The sequence below is a fragment of the Rattus norvegicus genome, chromosome 5, assembly GCF_036323735.1.
Source record: "Rattus norvegicus strain BN/NHsdMcwi chromosome 5, GRCr8, whole genome shotgun sequence".
Taxonomy (NCBI): Eukaryota; Metazoa; Chordata; class Mammalia; order Rodentia; family Muridae; genus Rattus; species Rattus norvegicus.
This window is the reverse complement of record NC_086023.1, coordinates 163,547,150-163,574,990: the sequence shown is the minus strand read 5'-3', so window position 1 is coordinate 163,574,990 and position 27,841 is coordinate 163,547,150. Positions and strand designations below refer to the sequence as shown.

The 27,841-nt window shown below is 42.4% G+C and overlaps 1 protein-coding gene across 3 annotated transcripts; it reads left to right on the top strand.

The window, feature by feature from the left end:
* Positions 1–4,858: 4,858 nt before the first annotated feature.
* On the top strand, positions 4,859–26,933 carry Zfp933 (zinc finger protein 933). Of its 3 annotated transcripts, NM_001409281.1 has the most exons (5): positions 6,825–6,929; positions 19,063–19,219; positions 21,773–21,899; positions 22,099–22,159; positions 23,291–26,933. In NM_001409281.1, exons 2-5 carry the CDS (start codon positions 19,217–19,219, stop codon positions 24,504–24,506), a joined length of 1,407 nt encoding a protein of 468 aa, NP_001396210.1. In that variant the 5' UTR covers positions 6,825–6,929; positions 19,063–19,216; the 3' UTR covers positions 24,507–26,933. The 3 variants fall into 3 exon arrangements, with proteins under 3 accessions (XP_017449361.1, XP_017449362.1, NP_001396210.1); XM_017593872.3 differs by having other exon boundaries at positions 4,859–6,929; positions 22,099–23,491; XM_017593873.3 differs by lacking the exon at positions 19,063–19,219 and having other exon boundaries at positions 4,859–6,929; positions 22,099–23,491.
* The last annotated feature ends 908 nt before the right edge of the window (positions 26,934–27,841 follow it).

The following is a 27,841-nucleotide window of genomic DNA, read 5'->3' as shown; positions in this document are numbered from 1 at the left end:
GCTTGCTCCTTGACCTCCCTGGAAGGGTTCTCTTGAGGTCTCTGGTATCTTCCATGTTCCTCTCTGGGCTCACCTATAGAAAGTGGGTGACCCACAACCCTAGGAAGAATACATTAGGGAGCTCACAGCCAACAACCCCATCAAAGACAGACTTGGCAGGCGGTAGGGAATGGGACTCTGTTTCCCCAGTGCCTTGGATCCTTTAGGTTTCATAAGATTAAATTCGACGTGTGAGAGACGGCTCAGCACGTAAGAGTACATACTGCTCGTGGTTCGAATGAACATATTCTTTGTAGTCTAAGGGATGCGTGTCTGTGAAGATGTGACCTTGGAGGAACAATGTCACTGAATGTGGGCTTTGGGAGGTGAAAAGCTCATTCTTCTGCATCCATTCACTCTGTATCCTCTTGGTGGTTCTGCATATGAGCCCTCAGCTCTCGGCTTCTAGTTCAGCCGCCACACTGCGCCCTTCACCGTGGGCTCTAACCTTTAGGACTATATAAAACCTTCCCTCCGTACATTGTCTTGCTCACGCTGTTTTACCATAGTCGTGGAAAAATAGCTAAGACGCTTCTGCATCAGAGGGCCGGCATTGGATCACCCATATCTAGTGGTACACGGATGTCTGTAACTCCAATCGCAGCGGGGCCCGAGATTACCTCTACAGCTTCTGAAGATACTGCACAGATGTGCATGCACGGGGAACTAGTTTTTCTAAAGTTCCAGTTGCAGGCTGGAGAGATGGCTCAGCAGTGGACACTGGCTGCTCTGTGAGAGGCCCCAGGTTTACTTTCCAGCACCCACATCATGACTCATAACCTTCTGTAGCTCCTTTCCTAGGTCACTTGATGGTCTTTTCCGAATTCACAGGCACCAGACATGCGTGTGACGCACAGGGAGGCATGCACACAGGTTAAATACCCACACATCTAAAACAAAGCAAAAACAGTATATTCTCTTTTAATGCCAGATCGATAGATCAAAGCCGAACAAATGGGAGCTTTAGCTATTTGTAGATTCTTGCTTTGTGTGTATGTGTGTCCTGTTGTTGGGGTTTTTTTGTTTTTGTTTTTTTTTTTTTTGTTGTTGTTGTTTTTTGAGATCAAGAGAACCTGGATCTTACCAGATTGGCTTCAAAGTCATACTAATCCTGACACCTTAGCCTGTGGGTCCAAAGAATGCAGGTTTGTACACTCTTGCCCTGCTTAAAATTTCAAATTTAAATTTAAAAATTAAAAAAAGTTTTTTTTAAGATTTATTTTACATGTATGAGTACACTGTAGCTGTCTTCACACACACCAGAAGAGGGCATCAGATCCCATTACAGATGGTTGTGAACCACCATGTGGTCACTGGGAATTGAACTCAGGAGGCTGACACATGAGAATCAAACATTAAAATGTAGCCTTGACTAATGATTGACATCCAAGCCAGGCTGGATAACGAACTACACCACCTCTAGGAAGTTTGTGAACATCTGAAAAACAAAACCAGGGACAACCACACAGCACCATTCACAAACAGCTTTGCTTGAAAAGCATGAGTACACATCGTCTGATATTTAAATAAACAATGGACCACACAGGTGATGGGCTTTCATTCTATACATCGGAGCAACAAAAATAAAGATCATCAAGTGAAAATACAAAAGAAGATGACCAGGAGTCACGGAAGAATATAACAATGGCCTAATAAAGTTCTGTAAATGGAATTGCCTCACATATATTAAACTTTAATATCTACTTCAAATATTGCAAAATGCAGACTCCAGCCACGATTGGTCATCTCCTCCATGACACTTGAGTGAACATAGGAAACAATATCCTTCCTTCAAGGCTATGAAAAAAAAGAGAGATGAAAGATAGATTTTTTCTTTTTTTTTTTTTGTTTAAAGATTTATTTATTATATGAAAGTACACTGTAGCTGTCTTCAGACACACCAGAAGAGGGCATCAGATCTCTGTGAGCCACCATGTGGTTGCTGGGATTTGAACTCAGGACCTCTGGAAGAGCAGTCAGTGCTCTTAACCGCTGAGCCACCTCTCCAGCCCTAGATTTTTTTTCTTAAACTAAAGACATCTATGATGTCCATTATCTTTATAAAAATTTACATGAAGAGGGGTTTTCTCTTGTATTAGTTCTTCCCTCCTTCCTGACATCAAGATGATATGTAAAGGGTTTAAAATATTTACAGGTCTAGAGACATAGCTAAGTAGTGAAGACACGTTTGTTGCGATGACAGGTCAGGTTTTTTTTGACAATTTTCTGTAATTCTTGCTACAAGAAGATTCAAGGGTCTAATTTTGGGAACCAGCAGTCACATGCACATACACAGACAGACAGAGTGGCATCACATAATTAAAATTGAACAGAGGATTAGATTTGGCTTAATATTTGGGATGCTCTTCCGGAGGACCAGGTTCAAATCCTAATACCCACATGGCAGCTCTTAACTGTCTGTAACCCCAGAATCTGACACCCTCACACAGACATACATGCAGGCAAAACACCAATGCACATAAAAAGAAATAGAAATTTAAGATAGAAACAGATGGTTAAACACATACATTTTTACTTCAAAGTGCTTTTGCACACACACATTCACGTAACTCAGGTGTTGAGGCCTCTAAAGGACCACCTACATACAGTCTTTCTTCATCATGAATTGGTTCCTGTAACAGAAACCAAGCATGTACGATTGAAGTCAGAGAAACTGTTCCTTCTCACTTGCTACTTTGATTTGGTAAGATTTAGGAATTGCCCTCCTGGAGGTTAACGTGTCACTTGGAGTGGCCTTGAGAATTTACATCTATGCTTCAGGTTGAGGATGTGAGTTGTGAGCTTCCTGCTTTTGCTGCCCTATGTTACACTTGCGATGCCACCTCCTTGGTCATCATGGATTCCCCTCAACACTAAGCCAAATTAAAATCTCTTATTAGTTTCCTTAGACTTTGTGGGTTATCACAGCAAAGGAAAAGGCACTGGTACATATACTCACAAAGCTTTACACTTGGGTGAGTTATTTTATGTAATGGAATTGTGAAATCTAGCAGGGTTACCTAATTGTTTAAGTCACCAGGGCTTTTGTCCAGATGCGTTTGCAAGTGCAAAAAAATATAGTGACATCATAATTCTTTTTTTTAAAATATTTTTTAATTTATTTTATGTAAGTACACTGTATCTGTCTTCAGCCACACCAGAAGAGGGCATCGGATCCCATTACAGATGGTTATGAGCCACCATGTGGTTGCTGGGAATTGAACTCAGGACCTTTGGAAGAGCAGTCGGTGCTCTTAACCGCTGAGCCATCTCTCCAACCCGACATCATAGTTCTTGAATAGCTTCCTGACACTTGTCAGATTTTTTTTCCCTTCAGAATAAATAACCTTGTGTAACTGAATGTGTGTTGGCTAAAGGTCTTACCAAATCCTTTCTAGTCATAGGGTTCCCTTCAGTCTGCGTTCTTTCAGGTCCTCAAAGACTACTGGGAGATGCAAAGGCTCTAACAGATTGTTGCATACTAAAGGTCGTACTCTTGTACAAAGATTACCACCAAGTGCAAAACATTACCACACTGACTACGTTAATGGAGTTTCTCTGCAGTAGGCTTTTCTCACGATAGCTAAGACTCCTGCTATATGCAACGGCTTTACCATATTGCTTACTCAGGCAAATGGATGGAACTTGAGGATATCATCCTGAATGAGGTAACGCAGTCCCAAAAGGGCATGCGTGGTACGTAATCACTTGTAAATGGGTATTAGACATTAAATACAGGTACCTTGTTACACTCCGCAGACCCAAAGAGGGTACACAATTAGGAAGCTCCAAGGGATGAAGCTTGACTCTCACAAGGGAGGAAAAAGAATAGTCATAAGAGACAGACAGAAGAGGGGAACTCAGAGGAAGGGACGGGGAGGGAAATTGGGGGTTTGGGATCAGGTGTGGGGAAGGACAGGAGATGTGGCTAGATGGCCATGAAAATGAATGGAAAAATGCAACTGATGGGGTTGAGGAAGTGGGGGGCAACTCCAGGGCTAGATAGAGACTTGAGATAAGGGAGGCTCCCAAGAATCAATGAATCGCCTTATCCGTATCACTACATTGGGGGGATACGGAACCTGAAGTACACAAGAACCCCAGTTGAGAGATAGAGACACCAACACATCCACAACATTTTCCACCCCACATTTATCCTTTCTACAAGTAATGTGGTCCCAGGGGAGGGAGCAGAGACAGAGGGAATGGCCAACCACCAAACAGCCCAACTTGAAAGCCATCCCATGGGCAAGCCCCAGTCCTGAACACTATTAGTGATACTTTGTTAATCCGAACACCATGAATGATACTCCCACAGTTTCCCACACAATCTCTTTGTGCTTGTACCTTGCTGAAGTTCCCTGTTTAACAGAAGGTCAATGTTACAGGAGTAACCCAAGACCGTTACCTGCTTGCCTTCTCAAAGGCTTTGTCTCCAGATACAGCCATGTGCTGTGGAGTTTAGACCTTGGACACACAGGTTGGGAGAATGGGGGTACGGTTCAAGCCATGCTCACCTCTCTTCTCTAGAGCACACAAAGTGGGCGTGGTAAAAGGCATTTTGTAGATAAGATATTAAGGTGAGGGGGCCGAAGAGATGGCTTAGCAGGTTAGAGTGCTTCTTGCTCTTTCCAGAGGAACGGAATTTATCTGGTTCTCAGCACACCCACTGGGCAGTTCACAACTGCCTGTAAGTCCAGATAGCCTCAGATGCCACACACACACACACAAACACACACACACACACACACACACACACACACACACACACGACATACTTACGTGGAGATATGCATATAAATAAAAATAAATATTTCTTTTTTTTTTTTTTTTGGTTCTTTTTTTCGGAGCTGGGGACCGAACCCAGGGCCTTGCGCTTCCTAGGTAAGCGCTCTACCACTGAGCTAAATCCCCAGCCCCAAAATAAATATTTCTTAAAAGATATTGAGCAGGGCAGGGAGGATCCCAGCATTCCCTCTCCTACTCCATCTTGATTCTGACAGGTTTAACATTAAAGTAGAAAGCAAGTGTTGTTTGCGGCTAAGCAGTCCTGTCAAGGTGTTCATCAATGGCCCATCATTTTCTTTCTTTCTCTCTTCTTCCTTCCTTCTTTCTTCTCTTTTCTCTTCCTTCCTTCCTGTCTTTCTTTCTTCTTTCTTTCTTCTTCCTTCCATCCTTTCTTTTTCTCCTTCCTTCCTTCTTTCCTCTTTCTTTCTCCTTCCTTTCTTCCTTCCCCCTTTCTTTCTTCCTCTCTCTCTCTCTTTCCTTCCTTCCATCCTTTCTCTCTCTCTCTCTCTCTCTCTCTCTCTCTCTCTCTTTCTTTCTTTCTTCCTCCCTTTCTTTCTTTTGCAAGACAGGGTTTCCGTTTGTATTCCTGGGATTTGTTCTAGCTTGTTCTGGAATTAGTTCTGTGGACTAGCCTGTCCTCAACTCAGTGATCTGCTGCCTCTGCTTCTTAGTTCTAGACTTAAAGGCATGAACCCATCGCATGCTGCTAAACCAGCCCATCACTTCAAACTCAGTCTCTCCTGCAAGGAGGTCTGGCAGTCGGAACTGTGTGATACTGATTTCTGCTCTGAGGAATGGCAGCCCTTTTCCTTCTCCCAGCCTGGAACAATTCCAGTTTCAGCCATGAAACTAGGATGGTTTCAGTCATCCTAGACAGCCATCCTCAGCTCTCAGGTGCTGGTTACAGAAAAAGCCCAGTCATGCACAGCACTCCTTGCTCTCTGTGAACAGAACTCTGAGTGCAAACGGGATGAGAAGATGCATCCCCTAACTGGTCACAGAGAGGCAAAGACAAAAGGCCTGGGGAATGTTGAACAAGGGTGAATTCAGTTGCCTTACCTTTTATGGGATATATCTTGAGGTTAGAACAGGCAGAGTACAAGAAGAGTTGGGAGGGGGGTGTCTCCACATCTCCCTCATTGCAGACATCCCCTACTTATTATGTCCAACTTACAACCGTCCATGTGACTACCATGCTTTCACAGGAAGCCAGTTAAGTCAACTTTTTTTTTTTTTTTTTTTTGAGACAAGGTTTCTTTCTGCAGCCCTGGCTGTTCTGGAATTCTCTTTGTAGATCAAGTTGGCCTCAAACTCGAGATCCCTCTACCTATGCTATACCATGTCTGGCTTCATTCCTCCTTCTTGATGCTGGACAGAGACCCCACTCCTCCATCTTGTACTGTTGCTGAGGTCATTTCAGATTTAACCAGAATTTGATTTCCTTGATCAAGAATTCTAGGAAAATGACCCAATTCCATTTCTAGGAACCCAAGGTCAGTTTATCCTTGCTAGTTTATCTCAGTCTGTTTGTGCTGGAACCTGCTCTGGCTAACTGCTTATCTTAGCTTCTACTAGAGACTGCTTCCTTCTGTGATGATCCCACTTTGGCTGCCAGATGTAAAAATCTGGCGCTAGGACACTCAGTGCGGATAGCAGCTCAGCTTACTCTCCAGTATATGTATTGAATTCAGAGCGATTGTGGGGCAGAGTTACCTTCCTATGAACTTTTGTATGTTAATCCTGATTTTTGCTGGGAAAAGCCAACTCAACAAATTTGAACCAAATTTATTAAATATTAAATACTGACCAAGACACAGACCTCGGTCAGTAAAATATCCCCGGAATTTGCCAGCTCGAACGGCCTCCGTGACGTTTTACAGCGGTCTATACAGAGAAATTCAGTTAGGCCACCATACTTTCCCATGAGCCTTTGTTATTTCCTAAGAACTACAATTCCCAGCATTCCAGGAAGTTACGTAATCCTGGGGCCGAGAAGGCTTCCAGGTTAATTTTGAGCAGCACCTTGATTTCAGGAGGGAGAAGGGGAAGTTCGTTCTGGGTACTCTGAGACCCACGCAGGCGAAGTCTGGAGCCGCGACATGGTGAGCACAGGGTCACTGCCCACATCGGGGAAGAGCGGGCGGCTGAGCCTCGGGAGCTGGTGTACTGTGTCCTCTCTGGGACTGGGTGGAAAGCGGCAGCCAGAGGTAGCCACCTGTGGGGTCTCTTTTAGTTCTAGTCATTTCGTGGACTCGGTGGTGGGCTCTGAATAACTTCACTGTCGGGGCTGCTTCTGCGCCAAGCATTTGGAGTAGGGGCTTCTGTGCAGAAACATCCTTGGCAAAACGCCAGACTCGAAGAGCCCCAGTTTCTCTTAGTATCTTCTACAACTTTAGCATTTAAGATTTCGTTGTAAGATCCATCTGGAGTTAGTCTTGTGGAGGTTGTAAAAGGCATCTCATGTGTTGGATAGCACTCCAATATTAACCTGTGGTGTGGAACAGTAGGATTTGCGATGTAAAGGATTTGCTGCGTTTAGGAGAGAGTAAGTCACACCAAGTAGAATTTAGATGAGGGAGGACTGCCTCTAAAATAACCCACAGATGAGTACTATGCTAACCATGCCTGTTAGCCATGGGATGCTAGCATAAACATGTGTGTTCACCAGGATTGTTCAGAGATATGACTAAAGAGCAGAACAAAGGCGGCAAACCAGACTTGCAACCAGCCACCAGGCCCATCACCATTGACAAGTTATCTGTTCTCTGCTGGTAAAGAGAGCCAATTCAAGGCGGATTAGATTATACTAAATGCCAGTTTATTGGAAAGCTGCTCTCAGGCGAGTTCACTGGCCCCCAAGGACTGAGGTCAGGGAAGTGACCATGGTGAGAGAGGGAGGCAGGAAGGGAGAAGAGAAAGAGAGAAAGCAGGCGGGAACACAGAGAGAAGAGAAGGAGGAAAAAGAAGGAAGAAGAAGGAGGAGGAGGAGGAAGAAGAGGAGGAGAAGGGGGGAAGGAGGGAGAGAGGGAGAGAGCGATGATTAAGGAGACCAAAATATCTGGATTTTATAGGGAAGAGCTCTGGGGGAAGAGCAGCATAGCCCCTGGACTGGAAAGTCGGGGTTGGGAGCAGGGTATGCTAGGTGGGAACTGAGGGATGCTGGGAGAACCTGGAGTCCAGGTCTGCTTTCATATATAAAAGATGGACCTCAGTTCCTTATCCCAGATGTGAAACCAAATGCCCTTATCAAGGAACAGGCCTCTAACAAGCTGGTCAAGATGGTGTTATAGGGTTACAACCAACCCTAAGGCCTGAAGTGCCATAAATGTCCAGTTTTCTTCTCCAGAAAAGCATAGTTCTGCAACATGGGCAAGACTACACTGTTGTCAACTCTTCGGAAAGGAACAACCCTGTAGTGTTGAGGGATGGCTTTATCAAGTAAGGCTTTCCATGTGACTCTCACATATGGAGAATGACATAGCCAGGCACATGCTAGGCAGAGCCAGTAATAGTCTGGGGCCTATGCCAGGGGAGCTTTCCCTAAAGTGTTGAGAATAAAATAGATCTCTGTTCAGGATTTGTTCACACTGTAAACCCCAGGATTGTGTTCTGTTGTGCCTCAGCCCTTAGCACACAGATTTAATCCTTCTGCTTGGAATACAGGTATGCCCTTACTCCACACTTTGTTTCTTTCTTTCTTTTTTTTTTTTTCTTTTCTTTTTTTTCGGAGCTGGGGACAGAACCCAGGGCCTTGCGCTCGCTAGGCAAGCGCTCTACCGCTGAGCTAAATCCCCAACCCCTACTCCACACTTTCAATCACAAACAAGGAAGGCAAAAGTGTGTAGAAGGAATGCCTGTGTTTGAAAGGGATGTGTTATTGAGTGGCAGAAAAAGTGACATATCAAAATGATTTGACAGAATAGGATTTGCCCAATGCTCACGAGAAGAGATCTAAAAGAGAAGCTACTTCAGAGAGAATGGTGGGGCTGGAGAGATGGCTCAGTGGTTAAGAGCACTGACTGCTCTTCCAGAGGTCCTGAGTTCAGTTCCCAGCAAACACATGGTGGCTCACAACCATCTGTAATAAGGTCTGATGCCCTCTTCTGGTGTGTCTGAAGACAGTTTGCAGTGTACTTAATATATAATCAATCAATCAATCTTTAAGGAAAAAAAAAAAGAGAATAGGGGTTTTTACCAGGAGAGCTTTATAAAGATAGGTTGAAGAGGAAACAAGTTAGGTACAGACAGATCAAGCCAGAGAATGAGGAGATAGACTAGAATATATTGGGGGGGGGGGGGAGAGAGAGAGAGAGAGAGAGAGAGAGAGAGAGAGAGAGAGAGAGAGAGAGAGACACGGGGATGGTGTGGTGTGGGGGTTGGGGAACAGAGAGACGTGGATGGATAGATAGATAGATAGATAGATAGATAGATAGACAGACAGACAAACAGCACAGATTGAATTAGTCAGTGTAGAGAGGAGTTTTGAACCAGAACCCATGAGTTGACCAGCCAGCAAGAGTTGAGGAAGAACTAGGAAAGGTGAACTTATTCAGCAGTAAATCTCCGAGGCTGGGATTGTGCAGAGAGGACTAGGCTAGGTAAACAGGCTAGGTCAGTAAGCCTCAGAGATGACAGTTATGTCTGGTGAATAAAATTACTTTCACAGAGCTCCTTGTCTAAAGTAAGGAATATGTTTGGGAAAGCTGGTTATGGTCTAGAACCACGACCTGTGGAGAGGGGTGGCTTCAGATCCTGAGAACCCAACTCTTGACAGCACAAGGGGCTGCGGTTATCAGTCCAAAGTCCACTGTAGGCTTGTTCAGTAATGTTCCTGATATGCCGTGTTCCCTGTGAACAGCATGGGTTTGTTCGACCCCTCCTGAGTTTGTCCCAGTGTATGATAGTTTCTGCTGACTTCAGAGAAGTCTCTCATTTCAGTTTTCCCCTATAAGTAGTATACAAGATGCTAATCTTCTTAAGATGCTTACTGCATGAGATCTAGCTTGCGCAAGACCTCTGTTGCAGGATATTTGATCACACTGTGAACCCTGAGTGTTAACAAGATTAAGTAAAATCAACTGTAGGTCAAGAGGTGGAACAAGCAACTGCTGGCCAGGAAGGGAGCGTAGGATTATTATATTTATTAATCATTCCATTCGTTTACATCTCAAATGATATCCCACTTCTTGGGTACCCCTTCCACCAACACCCCATCCCAAGATAACCCCCATCCCACACGCGCCCTCCCCCCTACCCTTTGCCTGTATGAGAGTGCTCCCCCACATACACTCTTCTGCCCCACCGTTCCAGCATCCCCCTATGCTAGGGTATCAAGCTTCCCCAGGACCCAGGGCCTCTCTTCCTCTGCTGTCAGGCAAGGCCATCCTCTGCTACATACCTATCTGGAGCCATGGATCCCTCCAGGGACACTCCTTGGTTGGTGATCTGGACTCTGGGAGAACTGGGTGGTCAGGTGTTGTTCTTCTGTTGGGGTTGTAGTCCCCCTTCTCCCCTCAAGTCCTGAAACCTAGGATTATTAAGAAAAAAAAAAAAACCAGTAAGAGGGAGATGGACGCACAGACAGAGAGATACACCGGAAGCAGGAGGTAGGGGCATTCTTTCTGGGATTTCAGCTGAAGAGGAAGGCCAGCAGGTGCTTTCTCTGCCTCTCTCAGCTAGAAGGCTTCATCCCCAGAATCTGGCTCCTGAGTCTTCCTTGGCAAAATTGAACGATTTAGATTTTATTAAAAACAACAGACTTCTGCACTGCAGCTTTTGTCTTTTCTATCTACTACTTTCCCTATTTTTCTCACCCGCTGGGACTTCCGCCTAAGACCCTGTCACTGAAGCACTGCTTTACTAGAACGCTGGTATATTTACTTTGTTTTGTATGTATCCCGTCTGCCTGTGTTTACGTTAGGACTCTGCAGTCCATGTTTAAACACTTTATGGTGTAACCTGGGGTCTGAATCTAAAAGAGACTTAAGGGATACACCATATTTGGAATGCAAAAATCTCTTCTAGGCCGACTCCTCTTTGAGGACTCCCAGAGCCAAATGCGTGGTGTCCTTAAAGAGATTTTTCTTAATTAATTTTGTCTGAAGTGATTTCTCCCTGGGGAGGCATATCAATTCTAGGACAGCTGCATCTTCACCCTTCTCCCAAACTATTTCTAAGCAAGCCGTGTTGACTCAGGTCACCTGCTCCCCTGGACAATGTCCTTGCTTTTTCTCTCGATTGAACTTCCCAGATTCTTTAAATAAAAGGCTGTCCCACAACAAGAGTTTTAAAATTACCCTTTTGAGTTTTGTAATTAAGGGTCCGTAGCAGCAACAGGAAAAGTATTTGCTGTAGGAGTATGGCTTCCACTTTGAGACCAGAACTGGAGGAATGATTTAAGGTATACATTTCAAGGTGAATCAGGATAGGCAATATGTAGATCAAGACTAAAGTTTAAGGGAGTGAGCTGTATGGGTCACTGTTATTTAGAAGAAACTGATTCAGGCAAGTGAGTCATGTTGTAACTTCCCAGCATGCATCAATTCATGTATTTGAATGAAATCAGAGCAGATCGGTGGGTGCACAGTTTGAGAAGGTGAGCTTGAGCCAGTGAATGTTAAATTCCCAATTAATGGTCGCTTTAAAGCACCTTTTGCTTTAATTGTTGTTACTGCCTGACATTCACTAAAGGTTTCCACAGGACTTCCTAGTTATGATGTAAAGATTGCTACAGCGGGCATTGTGTGTGCAATGGAATGTGTACACAAATGATCCTGTGGTTTGGAAGAGGAACAAGAAGAGCTCTGCGAGACTGGAAAATTGTACTAAAATGCAAATTTCCCAGGCCAGGGCTCTGTCTGAAACTAGGGTGGGGGAGTAGAGCAAGGATGTCTCAGCTATCTAAGACTTTTGATCTCTGATTCCTCCAGCAGAGCAAGAGCTGTTGTCCCATGGCCCAGCAGGGTTGTCCAAGCTAAATCAAGATACCCAGCAGGCCTAGCAATCACTAGTCCAAAGGGAGGTAGCTTCAATATTCTTTGCAGGAGTCTCCTCTGATGCAGCTGTATGGAGAAGTGAGGGAGAACAGATGGTAAGTATGGAGCCCACTGCCCCCAGGCCAGGAGGAGTAGTTCTTCTGAGCTATTAGGGTCTGATCTGCTGGATCGCTTCTCGGCCTTTTGGCTAAGATCAAGTGTAGGGTCTGATCTGCTGGGACGGAGGCCGACTGTAGGTCAGACTGTGGTTATGTTGGTCCATGTGGTGACCTGGGCAGAGGACTTTAGTATGAGTTTAGAATTGAACCACGCAGGGAATTGTGTATTAGCGTACAAAATAAACTCGGATTTACCACAGACACAAACTGCCATTAATTAAAATGTTATTGCATTTTTATAGTCGATGTAAAAATTGCACATGTTTAGTGTATGTATTCTGATCCATTTGTACACAGTAGCTACACCCATGGAACCTCATTACCACAAACAGCACCCTAAAACCATGTTCTCCACACAGTCTCATTCTATCCAAGCTTGTGGGTGCCTGCAGTCTACAGGGTTCTCATAAAATGACAGACTTTGTATGGGTCTAAGAAATCTCGGTATATTTTCCAGGCACTCAATATTAGTTTTAAGAATTTTCAGAATTCTTATGCTCATTGTGGTAATATTCATGGCGGCCCAAATTTTAAAATAACCTAAATGCTGTTTTCATCGAGGACAAGCTGGGTACCTAGTAGGACACTGTGCTAAAGAAATGAAGACAGTAACAATGGTTAAGAGACTATACACTTCTAAAGGACTCTCACCCCAAAGAGACCAGAACCTAGGAGTGAAATGTCCAAGCCTGCACCTGCTTGACCCCGCCTCATTCAGTGAGCTGTGTGGAAGTTTTCCTCAGCAATGTGGCCTTCCTGCCATTTTCAGAGAGCACCCTTTTGTCCTAGTATCAGTCTGGGTTGTTGAGGAATCTCCATGGGACCTCTTTGGGAACAATTCAATGAAATGTAATTCACCACTGAAGCTGTGCCTGTTCTCAAAGAATGGTCAGTTCAGGGTCTGTATTTTCCAATATTAGGAGTGCTCACTAAGGCCACCTTCATAGATTCTAGGAAGATACCAGTGCTCTAGGTATCCACCTCAATTACACTTCACCCCTACTTCCAGCTGTTCCTCCCTGCACTGCACTTTCCCTGCCTCCCCAACTGATCCCTACTACTCCTGTGCCCATTCACCCAGTCTACCCTCAGATTCTTTTTTCTTTCTCCTTTCCAGAGAGATCCATGTTTCCCTCTATAGCCTTCCTATTTCCCTGTCTGCTCGGGTCTGTGGACTGTAGCTGACTTGTCATTCACCTAATAGCTACTGTCAATTTATTAAGTGAATGCATGCCATATTCGTGTTTCTGGGTTTTGGTTACCCCACTTAAAGGTGGATTTTTTTCTAGTTACATCTATTTCCTGTAAATGTCTTAATGTCATTTTTTTTAACAGCTGAGTAGTACCCCTTTGTGTAAATGTACCATATCTTCTTTAGTTCAGGGAAATCTAGCTCATTTCAAGTTTCTGTCCAGTGTGATTTAAGCCAATTGAGCAGTTGTCTTTCCAGTAGAATGGAGCATTTTTTGGGAATATGCCCAAGCTTAGTCTCAAAATAGCCCAAGTCCCAGTTTTCTGAGGAAACACAATATTGATTTCCATAGTGTCTGTTTTAGTTTGCCCTCCCACCAACAATGGAAGAGTGGTCCTTTTGTTCCACATCCTTGCAAGCATGAGCTGTCACTTGTCTTATTGACCTTAGCTCTTCTGACATGTGTAAAAAGAAATCTCACAGTAGTTTTCATTTGCATTTCTGTGATAGCTAATGATGTTCAACATTTCTTGAAGTGTTTCTTAGGCCATTTAAGCTCCCTCTTTTGAGAATTCTCTGTTTAGATCTGCACCCCATTTTTAAACAGAATTGTTTGTTCTCTGAACATCTAGTTGCTTGAGTTCTTTATACATTTGTATATTGTAATTTGTATTTTGTAATTTGATAGTGGAATTTTCAGGGTTCCTTATGTATCCTATCCTATCATCTGCCAGTTAGGAAACTTGAGTTCTTCCTTTCCAAATGATATCCCCTTGCTCTCTTCCAGTTGTTTTATTGCTGTAGCTAGAACTTCAAGTACTATATTCAAAAGATAGGGTGAGGTTCCTGAGTTTAGTGTAGTTGTTTTGAGTGTTTCTCTATTTAATTTGATGTTGCTGTAAGCTTCCTGTGGATATATTCATATGTTTAGATATGTCCCTTACATCTCTAATTTCTCCAAAACTTCCGTCATGTACTGATGCTCGATTTTGTGAAACACCTTTTTGGGATCTAATGAGATGACACTGTGGTTGGTATTCGTTGTTGTTTTTCTTGGTGTGTGTGTGCGTGTGCATGTGAGTGTGTGTGTGAGTGTGTGTATGTGTGTGTGAGTGTGTGTGACTGTGTGTGAGTGTGCATGTATGTGTGCATGTGAGTCTGTGTATGTGTGTGTGTGCATATGAGTGTGTATGTGTGTGAGAGTGTGTGTGTGAGTGTGTGTGTATGTATGTATGAGTGTGTGAGTGTGTGTGAGTGTATGTGTGTGTGTGCATGTGAGTGTGTGTATGTGTGTGAGTGTGTGTATGTGTGTGTATGTGTGTGTGTGCATGTGAGTGTGTATGTATGTGTGACTGACTGTGTGTGACTGACTATGTGTGTGAGTGTGTGTGCATGTGAGTGTGTGCATGTGAGTGTGTGCATGTGAGTGAGTGTGTGTGTATATGTGTTTGAGTGTGTATGTGTGTACATGTGAGTGTGTGTATGTGTGTGTTTATGTGTATGTGTGAGTGTGAGTGTGTGTGTGCGTGTGTGTGCACGCGTGTGAGTGTGTGTATGTGTGTGTGACTGACTGTATGTGTGTGTGAGTGTGTGTGTTAGAGTGTGTGTATGTGTGTGTCTGCACACGTGTGCACTTATTTATATTGTGGATTATATTTACTAATTTTTGTATGTTGAATCATTTCTGTATCTTTGGGATGAGACCTACTCAAACATTGTAGGTGATCTTTTTGATCTGTTCTTTGATTTGGTTTACATGGTTTTATTGAGTATTTTTCTTCTATTTTCATGCAGGAAATTGCTCTTTACTCTTTTTATTCTCAGCATTTCCTCGTTTTCTGCTATGTCCCCATTTTCATTTCTGACTATTAATTTGCATATTCTTGTTTAGATAAGGGTTTGTCTATTTTGTTGATTTTTCTCAACTCAGTGTTTTATTGTTTGTTTGTTTGTTTGTTTTTGTTTTGGTCTCTTTGTTTCAATTTTATTGACTGGCCCTCAATTCCATAGTTTCTTGTTGTCCCCTCCGATAGGAGCACTTACTTTTTTTTGTTGTAGAATTTTCAGGTGTGCTGTTGAGTTGCTACTAAGAGATCTTGCCAATGTTCTTATGTATGTGCTTCGTGCTATCAACTGTCCTCTTATCGCAACTTTCATTGTGTCCCACCCATACTTTGGAATATGTTGTGTATTATTTTAATGTATTTTATAAACTATTTCATTTCTTTCTTTATTTCTTGACCCACTTTTCATTCAGGAGAACATTTTTCAGTTTCCATGAGTTCTTTTTTTTTTTTTAATTAACTTGAGTATTTCTTATTTACATTTCAAATGTTATTCCCTTTCCCGGTTTCCGGGCAAACATCCCCCTAACCCCTCCCCCTCCCTCCATGAGTTCTTAAGCTTTCTTTTATTTTTATTGTTGATGACACACAGCTTTAATCCATGGTGAACTGATAAGATACAGAGGCCATTTTTCCTTCTTTCTTTTCCTTTTCTCTTTGTTTCATTGTTTCTTTCTTTCAATCTGTGGAGCTTTGCACCTGCTCGAACAGGCCATCAATATTTGGAGACAGTTCCATGAGTTGCTGAGAAGAAGGCACATTTCTTTGTGTTTGGGAGGAATGTTCTATAAATATCACTTGTTTTCACTTTTCAAAAAAAAATTGTCAGTTAGCTGTAGCATTTCTCTGTTTAGTTTTTATCTGGAGGACCTGTCTTTTGGTGAAAGTGATGTTGAATACTCCCATTATCAGGGCAGATGGGGATGATCTGTTGTATCTACAGAAGGTATGGGCAGGGGGTGGGGGAGTGGGAGGAGGAAGCTGCTCATGAGGGGCAACCCTGATATTGGGTCTCAGGTAAGACAGTGTGGGGAAGGTCTGGAGACATCGTACCTGGTCTCATACTAAACTTCTTAATAATGATCTCAGGGCTCTTTTATTTACTTCTTTGTTTATTTAGGTGGTGTTGTTAATCTGTTTAGGAATTTTCATTTATTGAATAAAAAGTATATATTCTGGGCAAGTCACTCAGAAAATATTCTTCTTGGGGTTCACTTGACTTAAGATACCAACACCCAACCACTTGAGACGCCCTTAACCACCTGCTACTTAAGACCCAGGGGATCTCACACCCTCTTCTCTGGTGTTTCACCTGTACATACATCAAAGACATTCTCTCTAGCACACGTAAACGTACACAGAAAAACAGAAAATGGACTTGTTCCTCACAAGAGCTTGTCACGTACAAAGCAGTTAGTGCAAACACTGTTCCTTCAACAATCTGCTTTCTTGCATTTGGTTTTTAAAAGTTTACATTTCCTCTCACTGGTGCAGACTTATATATACCCAGCCATCACAGAAGACAATATAGTAGTTAAGTGATCCTAAATATATCATTTTCCTTATCATAAGAGAATGAATAATTTATTACATTTGTTTCTTTATAGTCCAGTCATTACCCCCACCCCTGTCCACCATCCCACAGTTCCTCATCCCCATTCTTCATTCCCCCCACCCTCACCCCTCATGATGTGCTCCCCATCTCTGGTCTCCAAAAGGATGCCCTCCCCACTAGGCCTCCCCACTCCTTGGGTCCCTCGAGGGTTAGGCACTTCTCTCACTGAGGCCAGACTAGGTATTCCTCTGCTGTATATGTGTCTGGAGCCTCAGATCAGCTCTTGTATGCTGCCTGGTTGATGGCTCAGTGTCTGAGAGATCTCAGGGTCTGAGTTAGTTGGACTGCTAGTCTTTCTATGGAGTAGCCCTCCTCCTCAGCTCCTTCCACCCTTTCCCTAATTTAACCACAGTGGTCCCCGGCTTCAGCCCATTGATTGTAAGAATCTGCATGGTAATATTTCTGCATAGCTTTGCTACATCCTATTTCCTGAGGTCATAACAGTCTAGGTTCCAATTACATTGTTAGAATAATGACCCTGCTGTAGTAAATGAACATTTTCAAGTGCAATCAAATCAATTGAATGTCTCAGTCATCTGCTTGTTGGGCCTCTCAGAGGACAGCCATGCCAGATTCCTGTGAGTAGCACCATTTCATCAGTCATAATGTCTGGCCTGGGATTCCCTTGAGATGAATCCCAAGTTGGGCTGGTCACTGGACTTCCTTTCCCTCAGTCTCTTCTCCGTGTTTGTCCCTGCAGTTCTTTTAGACAGGAACAACTCTGGGTCAGATTTTTTGACTGTGGGATGGCAACCCCATCCCTCCACTTGATGCCCTGTTTTTGTACTGGAGGTGGGCTCTACAAATTTCTTCTCCCCACTGTTGGGCATTTCCTTTAAGGTCCCTCCTTTTGAGTCCTAAGAGTTTCTCACTTAACAGGTCTCTGGTACATTCTAGAGGTTTCCCCCTTGCCAAGGTTGCATATTTCCTTTCATTCTTCTCAGGGCTTCTCTCTTGTCCTTCCCCTGTCCCCCCAATACCTGATTATGTTCCCCCTTTCCCCTCCCCCTCCCTTCTCTCATCCAGGTCCCTCCCTTTCTCTGCTTCCTGTGTTGTTTTCTTTTCCCTCCCAAGTGGGACTAAAGCATCCTCATTTGGGCCCTTGTTAGTCTCTTGAGTTCTGTGGACTGTATCCTGGGTATTCTGTACTTTTTTTTTTTGGCTAATATCCACTTAATAGTGAGTACATACCATGCATGTCCTTTTAGGTCTTAGTTACCTCATTCAGGATGATATTTTCTAGTTCCATCCATTTGCCTACAAAACTCATGATGTCTTCATTCTTCATAGCTGAGTAGTATTCCATTGTGTAAATGAACCACATTTTCTGTATCCATTCTTCTGTCATAGGACATTTGGGTTGTTTCCAGCTTCTGGCTATCACTGATAAGACCACAATGGAGCCCGTACCTGTGAGGTATTGTGGGCCATCATTTAGGTATATGCCCAAGAGTGGAATAGCCGGATCTTCATGTAGATCTATTTTCAATGTTCAGAGGAACCTCCATATTGATTTCCACAGTAGTTGTACCAGTTTGCAGTCCCACCAGCAATGGAGGAGTTCTCCAGTGTTGAACCGTTTGTACGCTCTGAGCAAATCTCTGCAATTGGAGCCCTCCACTTCCAGTGCACTTCCCGTTGTTGTCAATGGAGAGAAGCAGAGGGCCCACTGTGAGAGCTGGCCAGTGATATTCTTGTATTTTGATTCTGATATACTCTTACTGTATGTGTTTGAAGGACTGGGTCGTATTTATAGGTCTTCCTTTGTGTCTCCTTTCATCAGTGGCACCATCCATGTTGTGTAATTTTTACTCACTAGAATCTGATTATATTGTTTCTCTAGAAAACAATAGACGTTCAACTATGTTTTCTGAAAATATGCAATATTATGTTATGAGTTTAAGTTTTTGTTGCTGTAGGGACTTTCTGTGGAGGAAGACTTTTAGTTTTCTCTGCCTGATCCCAAAGGCTCGCCTCTCTTCATTTCTTCACAGATCTGTGTTTCACGGTTGTCGCAATCATCCACGTTTGAGGTCTTGCTACTTAAGTGATTGACGTGGTTAAGACATTGGATTTGGGTTTTTAAAACTTTCTCATATATTATTGTCTCTGTGTCCCAATTATCTTCAGTTCTAACATCTCAGAGCCTACATCCATCTGAGGAAGCATTAATCAAGGTTATGACCCCATCAGAATGGCTGGTGGCTATGCCTGCGAGATTTTGTGTTGACTGATGATTGATATGGTAAAGCATTTCCTGGGAGAGTGGACATATCCCTTTAAGCAGTGGCCCTGGACTGGATAAAACGTTTAACTGAGCATGAGACAGTAACCAAGCAAGGCAGCAAGCCTGGAACCAATGTTTGCCCGTGGTTTCGCCTTCAATTTTCAGTGTCAATTCAGTGTTGTTCCACCCTTGTATGATTTACAGAGTCAGAGCCACCGGGAGGGAGGACACTGAGAGTCCATTGTCTGAAGCTGTGAGGATGAAGCCCAGTTACAGTTTAAGAGCAGAAGCTGTTGAGATACCTAAGTTATGAGACACCTGCCATGGAGAGCTACCTATAGGGAATGGAAGCAACCACATGGTGAGATGGATGAGAAATTCCAGGGATATGGCCATCTAAGCCCTTTGAAACTGAACCCCACCTGTTTCTGGAACAGAGCTATAGGATTTGTTGTTTGTCCTGCTGGGTTTCTTGCCTTGATCCAATCTTCCCTCAGACACACACACACACACACACACACACACACACACACACACTCACATATAATTTTTTTTCCCTTTCCATTAGAATTCAAAAAGGTATTCTCTGTCACTGTATGTTGGAAAGAAGTAACTTGTTTTCTGGTTTTAAAAGATGTGGCAACAAGAGATCGTCTTGAGTGTCAGAAGAGACTTTAGACATTGGAACAGTATAGGGGCTGTTGCAGACTTAAAGAACATTGAACTCAGGATAAATGCATTTGCATCCTGGGATGACCATGAGAATATAGTGACCAGGATCAGAATGTAGTTCTTCATACAGGGTGACGCCTCTGGGCACTTGTTTCTCCATGGTGGCTTTCTTTGGGGGAGTTCATGGAGGCTTTTGTAGGAGAAACATTTCAAGATGAAATTCCTTATTGGGATGGGATTTGAGTGTCTATAGCCTCAACCCATTTCTTCTTCATTGTGTCTACTGTGTTGTATCTGAAACTGATCAGTCGGCTTCCTTCTCATGCTGTCCTGCATTCACCATAATAGACTCTATTCCTAAGTCAAATCAGATACAGTAGAAATGAGTGCTATTCAATACTAAGCTATCTTTCTACCCCGATGCTGTTTTTTTTATTTTAATTATTTTTAATTTTGCGTTTGTGAAGACAGTTTCTCTGTGTAGCCCTGCTGTCCTGAAAGTAGGTGTAGACCAGATAGGCCTCAAACTTGGAGATCCATTTGCCTCTGGTTTCAGAGTAAGGGAATACATGTGGACCAAAATGTCTGGCTTTTTGTTTTTATATTGTTGGCTGATGACCCCGGATTGTAGAGTTTGTACATATCAAACGTATGCTATTGTCCTGAGCTTTACCCACTCCTTGAATTTTGACATCTCCTGTAATTTTAAAAACCACGATTCCTCCCCTGCCCGGGGCTGTGCTCCCAGCTTAGCTCCTCCAGGTTAGCTGTGCCAAGCCGCCATCAACTGCCCAGTCTTCCCTCTTTCTCCCGCCCACCTTAGCTCCATGGAAGAAAAATACCAGGCAGCTTTAGTAATTTAGAACTTGCCAGAAAACATAAATGCTGGGTGAAGAGTCTTCTACGCTAACCTTATCATTAGTAGCCTACTTCAGCTCTCCACTGGTGACGGAGGCCGCTGTTTCCATGCCTCCCATTCCAAAGGCTGGCCAAAAGCACTTTCACCTTCCCTGCATCCCTTCTCTTCCTCCTGGGACCTGGAAGTCCCTCTTTCCTTTTGCCCAGCAATTGGCTTCTGCCTTCTTTATTTATTTATTTATTTATTTATTTTCTTCTTTTTTTTTGGAGCTGGGGACCGAACCCAGGGCCTTGCGCTTGCTAGGCAAGCGCTCTACTACTGAGCTAAATCCCCAACCCCTTCTGCCTTCTTTATTGACCAAATCAAGAACCAATTAGGGAATCAGATTTTAGTATCAGCTCCTTCCCCTACATTTTGAAATTTGGCAGAGTGTATATTGTATTTCTCAGGATGGCAAATAATCTTGACATTAATGCTGCCCGAGCCTTCCAAGTCATGGAATTGCAGGTGCTTGACATTCTTCCTACCTGTTCTGTTTGTTTTGAAAGTTGAACTTGGACTGATAGCCGTGAATCCTCCATGTAAGCAGTTGTAGTTGAGCCCACTTATTTGGAAGACCAGCAAGAGCTCTTAACTGATGGGCCATCTCTCCTGCCCTATATTGATTATCTACCTTTACTTTGGTGATATATTCATCTGTCCAGTTGTGACTGTTTAAACACGCACTCCCTTTCAGTAAGATGTTACTAATGTTACAGTGTAGACTGGGGCCCTTTGCCTTTCTGTAATGTGAAGACGGGACTGGAGTGAATGTATAATTCTTTGTAAGAACTCCACGAAAACCTCTGAGTTCTTTCTGTGTTTTTTGTTTGTTTGCTTTTTGCAGGGGAGTCAGGGTCTTGCTGGGTACCACTGGCTTTCCTAGAATTCATTCCATAGGCCTGGCTTGAATCCAACTCAATGAGCTACACCTGTTTCTGCCTCCTGAGTGTTGGAACTAAAGGCATGAACTAGTACACCCAGCTCATCCATCATTATTTCTAGTTAGTAATTGTTCACATAACTTCTCTGATGTGTTCTCTCTCTCTCTCTTTCTCTCTGTCTCACTCTCTCTCTCTCTCTCTCTCTCTCTCTCTCTGTGTGTGTGTGTGTGAATTGACATTTTCTCTTGCAAGGCTGTATCCTAGTCAAAGGTCACAGAAATGACAGAGGTGAACCTTACTATTCAGTTTCCTTCTTGTCGATGACATTAGAACTTCTGTCATAGGAAATAAGTGAAGGAAGCACCAGAATTATATGACTATATTGTAAGGAATGTATACATTTACAGCATTATTATCATCATGTTTTCTCTTGTACACATGCACGGATGGGAAATTTTAGGATGCAGTGAGCTATGACGATGTGCATGTGAACTTCACTCAGGAAGAATGGGTTTTGCTGGATCCTTCCCAGAAGAGTCTCTACAAAGATGTGATGCTGGAGACCTACAGGAACCTCAGTGCCATAGGTAAGACAGTGAGTTTCCTTTCATTCTTTAAAGTAAGGGGAGAACTCTTTTATATCGATACTCTTCTGTAATTTCAATTGCGAATGAGGAAGAATGAGATGAATAAATCAGGCCTGGTTCTAAGGTTCACTGAAGCAGGAACTTAAATTGCGCCATATTTCCAGTAACATATCCTACATTTTCTGGTACTATATTTTAGGCTACAATTGGGAAGACCATCATACTGAAGAACACTGTCAAAGTTCTAGAAGACGCGGAAGGTAATGTTCATGTATAAGCTGATACGACTTCGCCTCTGAAGAAACCGTAATATGTCCTGGAAGTTTTAAAGAACAGAAACAGCGTCAAAAAGTATTCCTTTAAGTGTATAGATGATTCTTAAATTCTCATCAAACCATGCACCTCAACGTCAGGTATCTGATTTGTATTTGCTAGACATTTCTCAAACAAGGAAGACATGGAAACAGTGCCTTAACACATATCACTATTTGAATCATAGCACCATAAGATGTAGGAGTGCATATGTGTGTGTGTGTGTGTGTGTGTGTGTGTGTGTGTGTGTGTGTCTCCAAAGCCTTTTAATATCCATATAGTCAGTAGCAAAGCTGGTGTTACTTATAGGCTTGTAGTAATGTTATTCAGTTTAGGGAGAGGGCAGTTTATGAGAGTCAAGAAGGTTGTTGTGTAGATACCTCCATCCCTATACCACATACCCAAGAGAAACAAGAAGTCAACCTGTGTGACCGTAATGTGGAAACCTTTCATTTGTAGTCCTTCCTTTCGTAGTTCTATCATATGCGACAGTGTATACAAGTCCTGTGAGACTAGAGGTGTTGAAAACAGTGATATACCTTCTCTCTCCCAGAACAGCTAGAAGATGTGTAGTAGATCCCACATTGAGTGGACTTTCTGAATATGATAGACAAAATTAAAGTGAATTGGTTTTCTAACTTTCTTGAGAATACATCCACAAACTCACTCCACAGAAAATCCCTATGAATGCTAGGAATGTGGAAATTCTTCTGTGTGTTCTGGTTCACTTTACAAATGGACTATGACTCACACTGTGGGAAAAGTTTTGAATGCAATCAGTACGGAAAAGCTCTGAGTTCTTTCAGCTCTTTTTAGTTATATGAAAAACCTCATATAGAAAAAGGATGCTGTGATTGGGAGTGTAATAAATGTTCTTACAGTCACTGGTGTCTTCAAAGACTCAAGAGATGATCGCATAATGTGGGGAATAGCATGATTGTAACAAAGTGACAAAACCTTAAGTTCTGATTCCTCCTTACATCAGACCACATTGTAAAAATAATAAGCCATAGAGATAAAAAAGATTAATCATGTAATGAATGTGGTAAAACTTTCTCATGTGCCAATTGTCTTTGCAGGCATGAAAGAAGGCATACTGGAGAGGAACCCTATGAATGTATTAAAAGTGGTAAAACCTTTGCATATCACAGTCATCCTCAACGGCATGAAAGAATTCATACTGGAGAGAAACCCTATGAAGTTATTCAATATGGTGAAGACTTTGTATATCACAGTAGTCTCCAAATATATAAAAGATTAGATATTGGAGATAAACCTTATGAATGTAGTCAGTGTGGTAAAGCATTTACCTATCATAGTCAGCTTCGAAGACATAAAAGAACACATACTGGGGAGAAACCCTACAAATGTAATCAATGTGGTAAAGCCTTTTCTCAAAACGGTCACCTCATAATACACAAAAGAACACATACTGGCGAGAAACCCTATGAATGCAGTCAGTGTGGTAAAGCATTTACAGATCAGAGTCAACTTCGAATACATAAAAAAGCACACACTGGAGAGAAACCCTACAAATGTAATCAATGTGATAAAGCCTTTTTACAAAACATTAATCTCAGAATACACAAACGAGCACATACCGGGGAGAAACCCTACAAGTGTAATCAGTGTGATAAAGCCTTTGCGCAGAACGGTCACCTCATAATACATAAAAGAACGCATACTGGAGAGAAACCCTATGAATGTATTGAGTGTGGGAAAGCCTTTGCAGATCAAAGTCAGCTTCGAATACATAGAAGAATACATACTGGAGAGAAACCCTACAAATGTAATCAGTGTGATAAAGCCTTTGCACAGCACAGTAATCTCCGAATACATAAAAGGACACACACTGGAGAGAAACCTTATGAGTGTAATCAGTGTGATAAAGCCTTTTTGCAAAACATTAATCTCAAAATACATAAAAAAGCACATACTGGTGAGAAAACTTACGAATGTAATCAATGTGGTAAAGCCTTTGCCCGTTACTATCATCTTCAATGTCATGAACGAATTCATACTGAAGAGAAACCTTACAAATGTAATCAGTGTGATAAAGTCTTTTCACAGTCACATAGTCTCCAAATACACAAAAGGACACACACTGGAGAGAAACCCTATGTATGTAATCAATGTGGTAAAGCCTTCGCAGATAATAGTCACCTTCGAAGACACAAAAGAACGCATACTGGAGAGAAACCCTATGAATGTAACCAATGTGGCTCAGCCTTTTCACAAAGCAGCTATCTTAGAATACATAAAAGAACACATACTGGAGAGAAACACTTTGAATAAGCAAGCCATATGGTAAAGCCTTTGCATATAGCAGTAGTCTTAGACAACATGAGAAAAGTCAGCCTACAGAGAAACCCCACACATGTAGTGAGTGTGGCAAAGTTTTGTACTTCCCTGTATCTTTGTACATGAGGAAAACCTTCAGTGCGTAAGCAATCTGTTAAAGACTTTGCATATCCCAGTAGTCTCTGAGGTTCTGAAAGATCTTCTGAAGGGAGTCTAGGACTGTAAGGGGCTTGGTATGAACTTTAGCCAATCACACAGTCACACAACATTATTTATTCTAGAGAAAAAAGTGTAACAGGTGTCAACAATCTTTCCAAGCATTACAATGTTACTGTTTTGGTTGCACTTTTCATTTTCCCACTCATTTTTGTATGTTGAACACTTTCTGCATCTCTGGAATGAAGCCTACCTGAACATCGTACATGATCCTTCCGGTCTTTTCTTTGCTTGAATTTTCAAGTATTATTTTTACATCTGTGCTCCCATGGGAAATTGGTCTATAATACTCTTCTCACTGAGTCTTTTTGTGCTTTGGGTATCAGGGTAACTGTGGTTTCATAAAATGAATTGGGTAATGTTCCTTTTTTCTATTCATCTAGAATTTTGTAAAGAATATTTACCTCCCGAAGGGACAAACCTAGATGCCAAGATTTTGGTGAAATTATGGCTACATCTGCTCCTGTGTGTACTAAACCCTCGATTTCAGCGCCATTTATTTGTGTTTTCAGCTCTTATCTTTCATCATTTCTAGCAGTTGGCGAAAATTCTTGTTTTCTTTTCTTTTCTTTTCTTTTTTTTTTTTTTTTTGGTTCTTTTTTTCGGAGCTGGGGACCGAACCCAGGGCCTTGCGCTTCTCAGGCAAGCGCTCTACCACTGAGCTAAATCCCCAGCCCCCAAATTCTTGTTTTCCGGTCACTGCTGTATTTGTTTACAGAAGCTGTTATGTCCTTGATCACATGCAGACTAGTGTTGTTTTTAACAACAGGCATTAAATCGTTTAATTGCTGTGTAGGTGAGTTTCTTTGAGACTAACAGGGGCTGGAGAGATGGCTCAGCCGTTAAAGGCTAGGCTCACAACCAAATATATAAGAGACTAACAGGATGTGATTGAACTGAATTTGATTCCGGGGCCCTGTGGTAGGCCCCATAGGGTGTCTCTCAAGGCAAAGCTTACCTTGCTTATCCCTTGATCTGCATTCATTAGTCTAGTGTTGACCTATGCCATACCTTCTGCATGCTCCAGATAATCCTTTTGGATTATCTCTGGAAAAAGCATTCTTTCTTGGAATGCCTGGCCCACAACCCCTTGTCAAATGTCCAGGCTCCCCACAATGAGAGCATCTGGCATTTTGATGTTTCCTAAACCTTGAGAAATTACTTCTATCAGAGTAGCATCATAAATTTGAGATTCAATGCCATCCATATTCCTAATCTATTCCTTTTGGTGCTGATCTTGCCTGTAAAGGTCTAATCAATGTTTTGCATTCTGAATTAGCATGTTCAAAAGCCAAAAATTGCAATTAGCATTTTTCTGACTCTTAAATCTGATACTATTCTATTTATAACTGAAGTCAGTTTTTGCAAAACATCAGAGAAGGCTTCTGTTGGGCCGTGTATAATTTTAGTAAACAACTCAGCCCTCTTTCCTGAACCTTAAGCCTGGTCCCAAGTATTTAAAGCTGCCAAATGACATAGCACCATGATGTGATTATTAAATTTAAGCTCGCTGTGCAACTCAGCCTATTGACCTTCATCTCACCACTGATCTGGGGAAATATCATTCCCCATAGCCTGATTGTATGGCCCTAGCTTCCTCTTTAAATTTTTTTTGATATTTTAAAAATTTATGAGTGCATACTGGAAGTTTCCATTACAGATGATTGTGAGCCACTGTGTGGTTTTGAACTTGAGACCTCTGGAAGAGCATCCAGTGCTCTTAACCACTGAGCTCCCCAACCCCCACCCCTGGCTTTCTGTTTTCACCATGTTTGCCATGGTGATCTAGTCTCCCTGAAAAGGTACAAAAGACTAGGAACAATCACACTGTAGGGCATTATTACATCATAGGGCACTATAACCCCAGAGCAGGAGGACAGCAAGGTTAGGAGGAGGAAGGAGAAGGACAGCAGAGTAAAAGAACTTAGACATTAAAAGGAAACTTAGAAATTAAGAGAGTAATACACAGAGTGAAGAGAGAAGGAGAGCAAAAACAGAATCTGCAGAGGGAGCAGGAAGAGCAGGCAGGCTTCTTACTACGTGTGGGAACAGGTTTTTTTTTCTTAACAGCAAGGCAGGGTGAGTCTTACTCAAGAGGGCAACCCAGTTTCCTTACAGACTTGGGCTGCATTCATCTAGCAATAAAAGGGTAGACACCTTTTCTTTCTCTATGCAATAAAGATTGGAGTTCTTTTTCATCCAGAATGAGTGACTTCTTTCTGCATTGGTGCTTGGTCTTTTGCTTCGTATGCATATGTAAGTATGTATGTGTGTGTAAGCGTGTAATTGTGAAATAAGTATGTAGTTAGGTTCAACTGTTTGCATGGATGTGTGTATGTGTGTGTGTGTGAATTTGTATATGAATTTAATGTGAGTTTATACATATTTGCCTATGTAAAAGTTTTTCCTCCTGTGAGCTTGACTCTTTTATTCTGGTTCAATAAAAGTTTATTGCTCCAAACCTCCCTCCAGCCTGACAAGCAAGAGGGGAGGCTTCTGGTCACGGAGAGAAAAAGCCCATTAATCCTTTACTTAATCTTCTGCTGTTAGCTACAGGTGTTAATTTCCCAAGTCAGCAGTTTTTAACCCTTGAAATAAACAAGAAAGTTTTTGGGATATTTTGGAAGTTACCAGCAAGCATTCCATATAGTTAGAAAGTTGGAAGGCAAGACACATCAGCTTTTTATTATTATCATTATTATTATTATTATTATTATTAATTTATTTATTCCCGCCCCCCTTTTTTTACACTCCAGATTTATTCCCTTCCCAGTCCACCCTCCGACTGTTCCAGATTTTCCCTAATTCAACCAGAGGGGTCAGCAGCTTCCATTCATTGGTTGGGTGCACATATCTGCATCTGACTCTTTCAGCTGCTTGTTGGGTCTTTTGGAGGGCAGTCATGATAGGTCCCTTTTTGTGAATGCCTCATAGCTTCAGTAACAGTGTCAGGTCTTGGGGCCCGCCCTGAGCTGGAACCCACTTTAGGCTTGTCAATGGACCATCTTTTCCTCAGGCTCCTCTCTGTTTCCATCCCTGCAGTTCTTTCATACAGGAACGATTATGAGTCAGAGTTTTGACTGTGGGACAGCAACCCCATCCCTCACTTGATG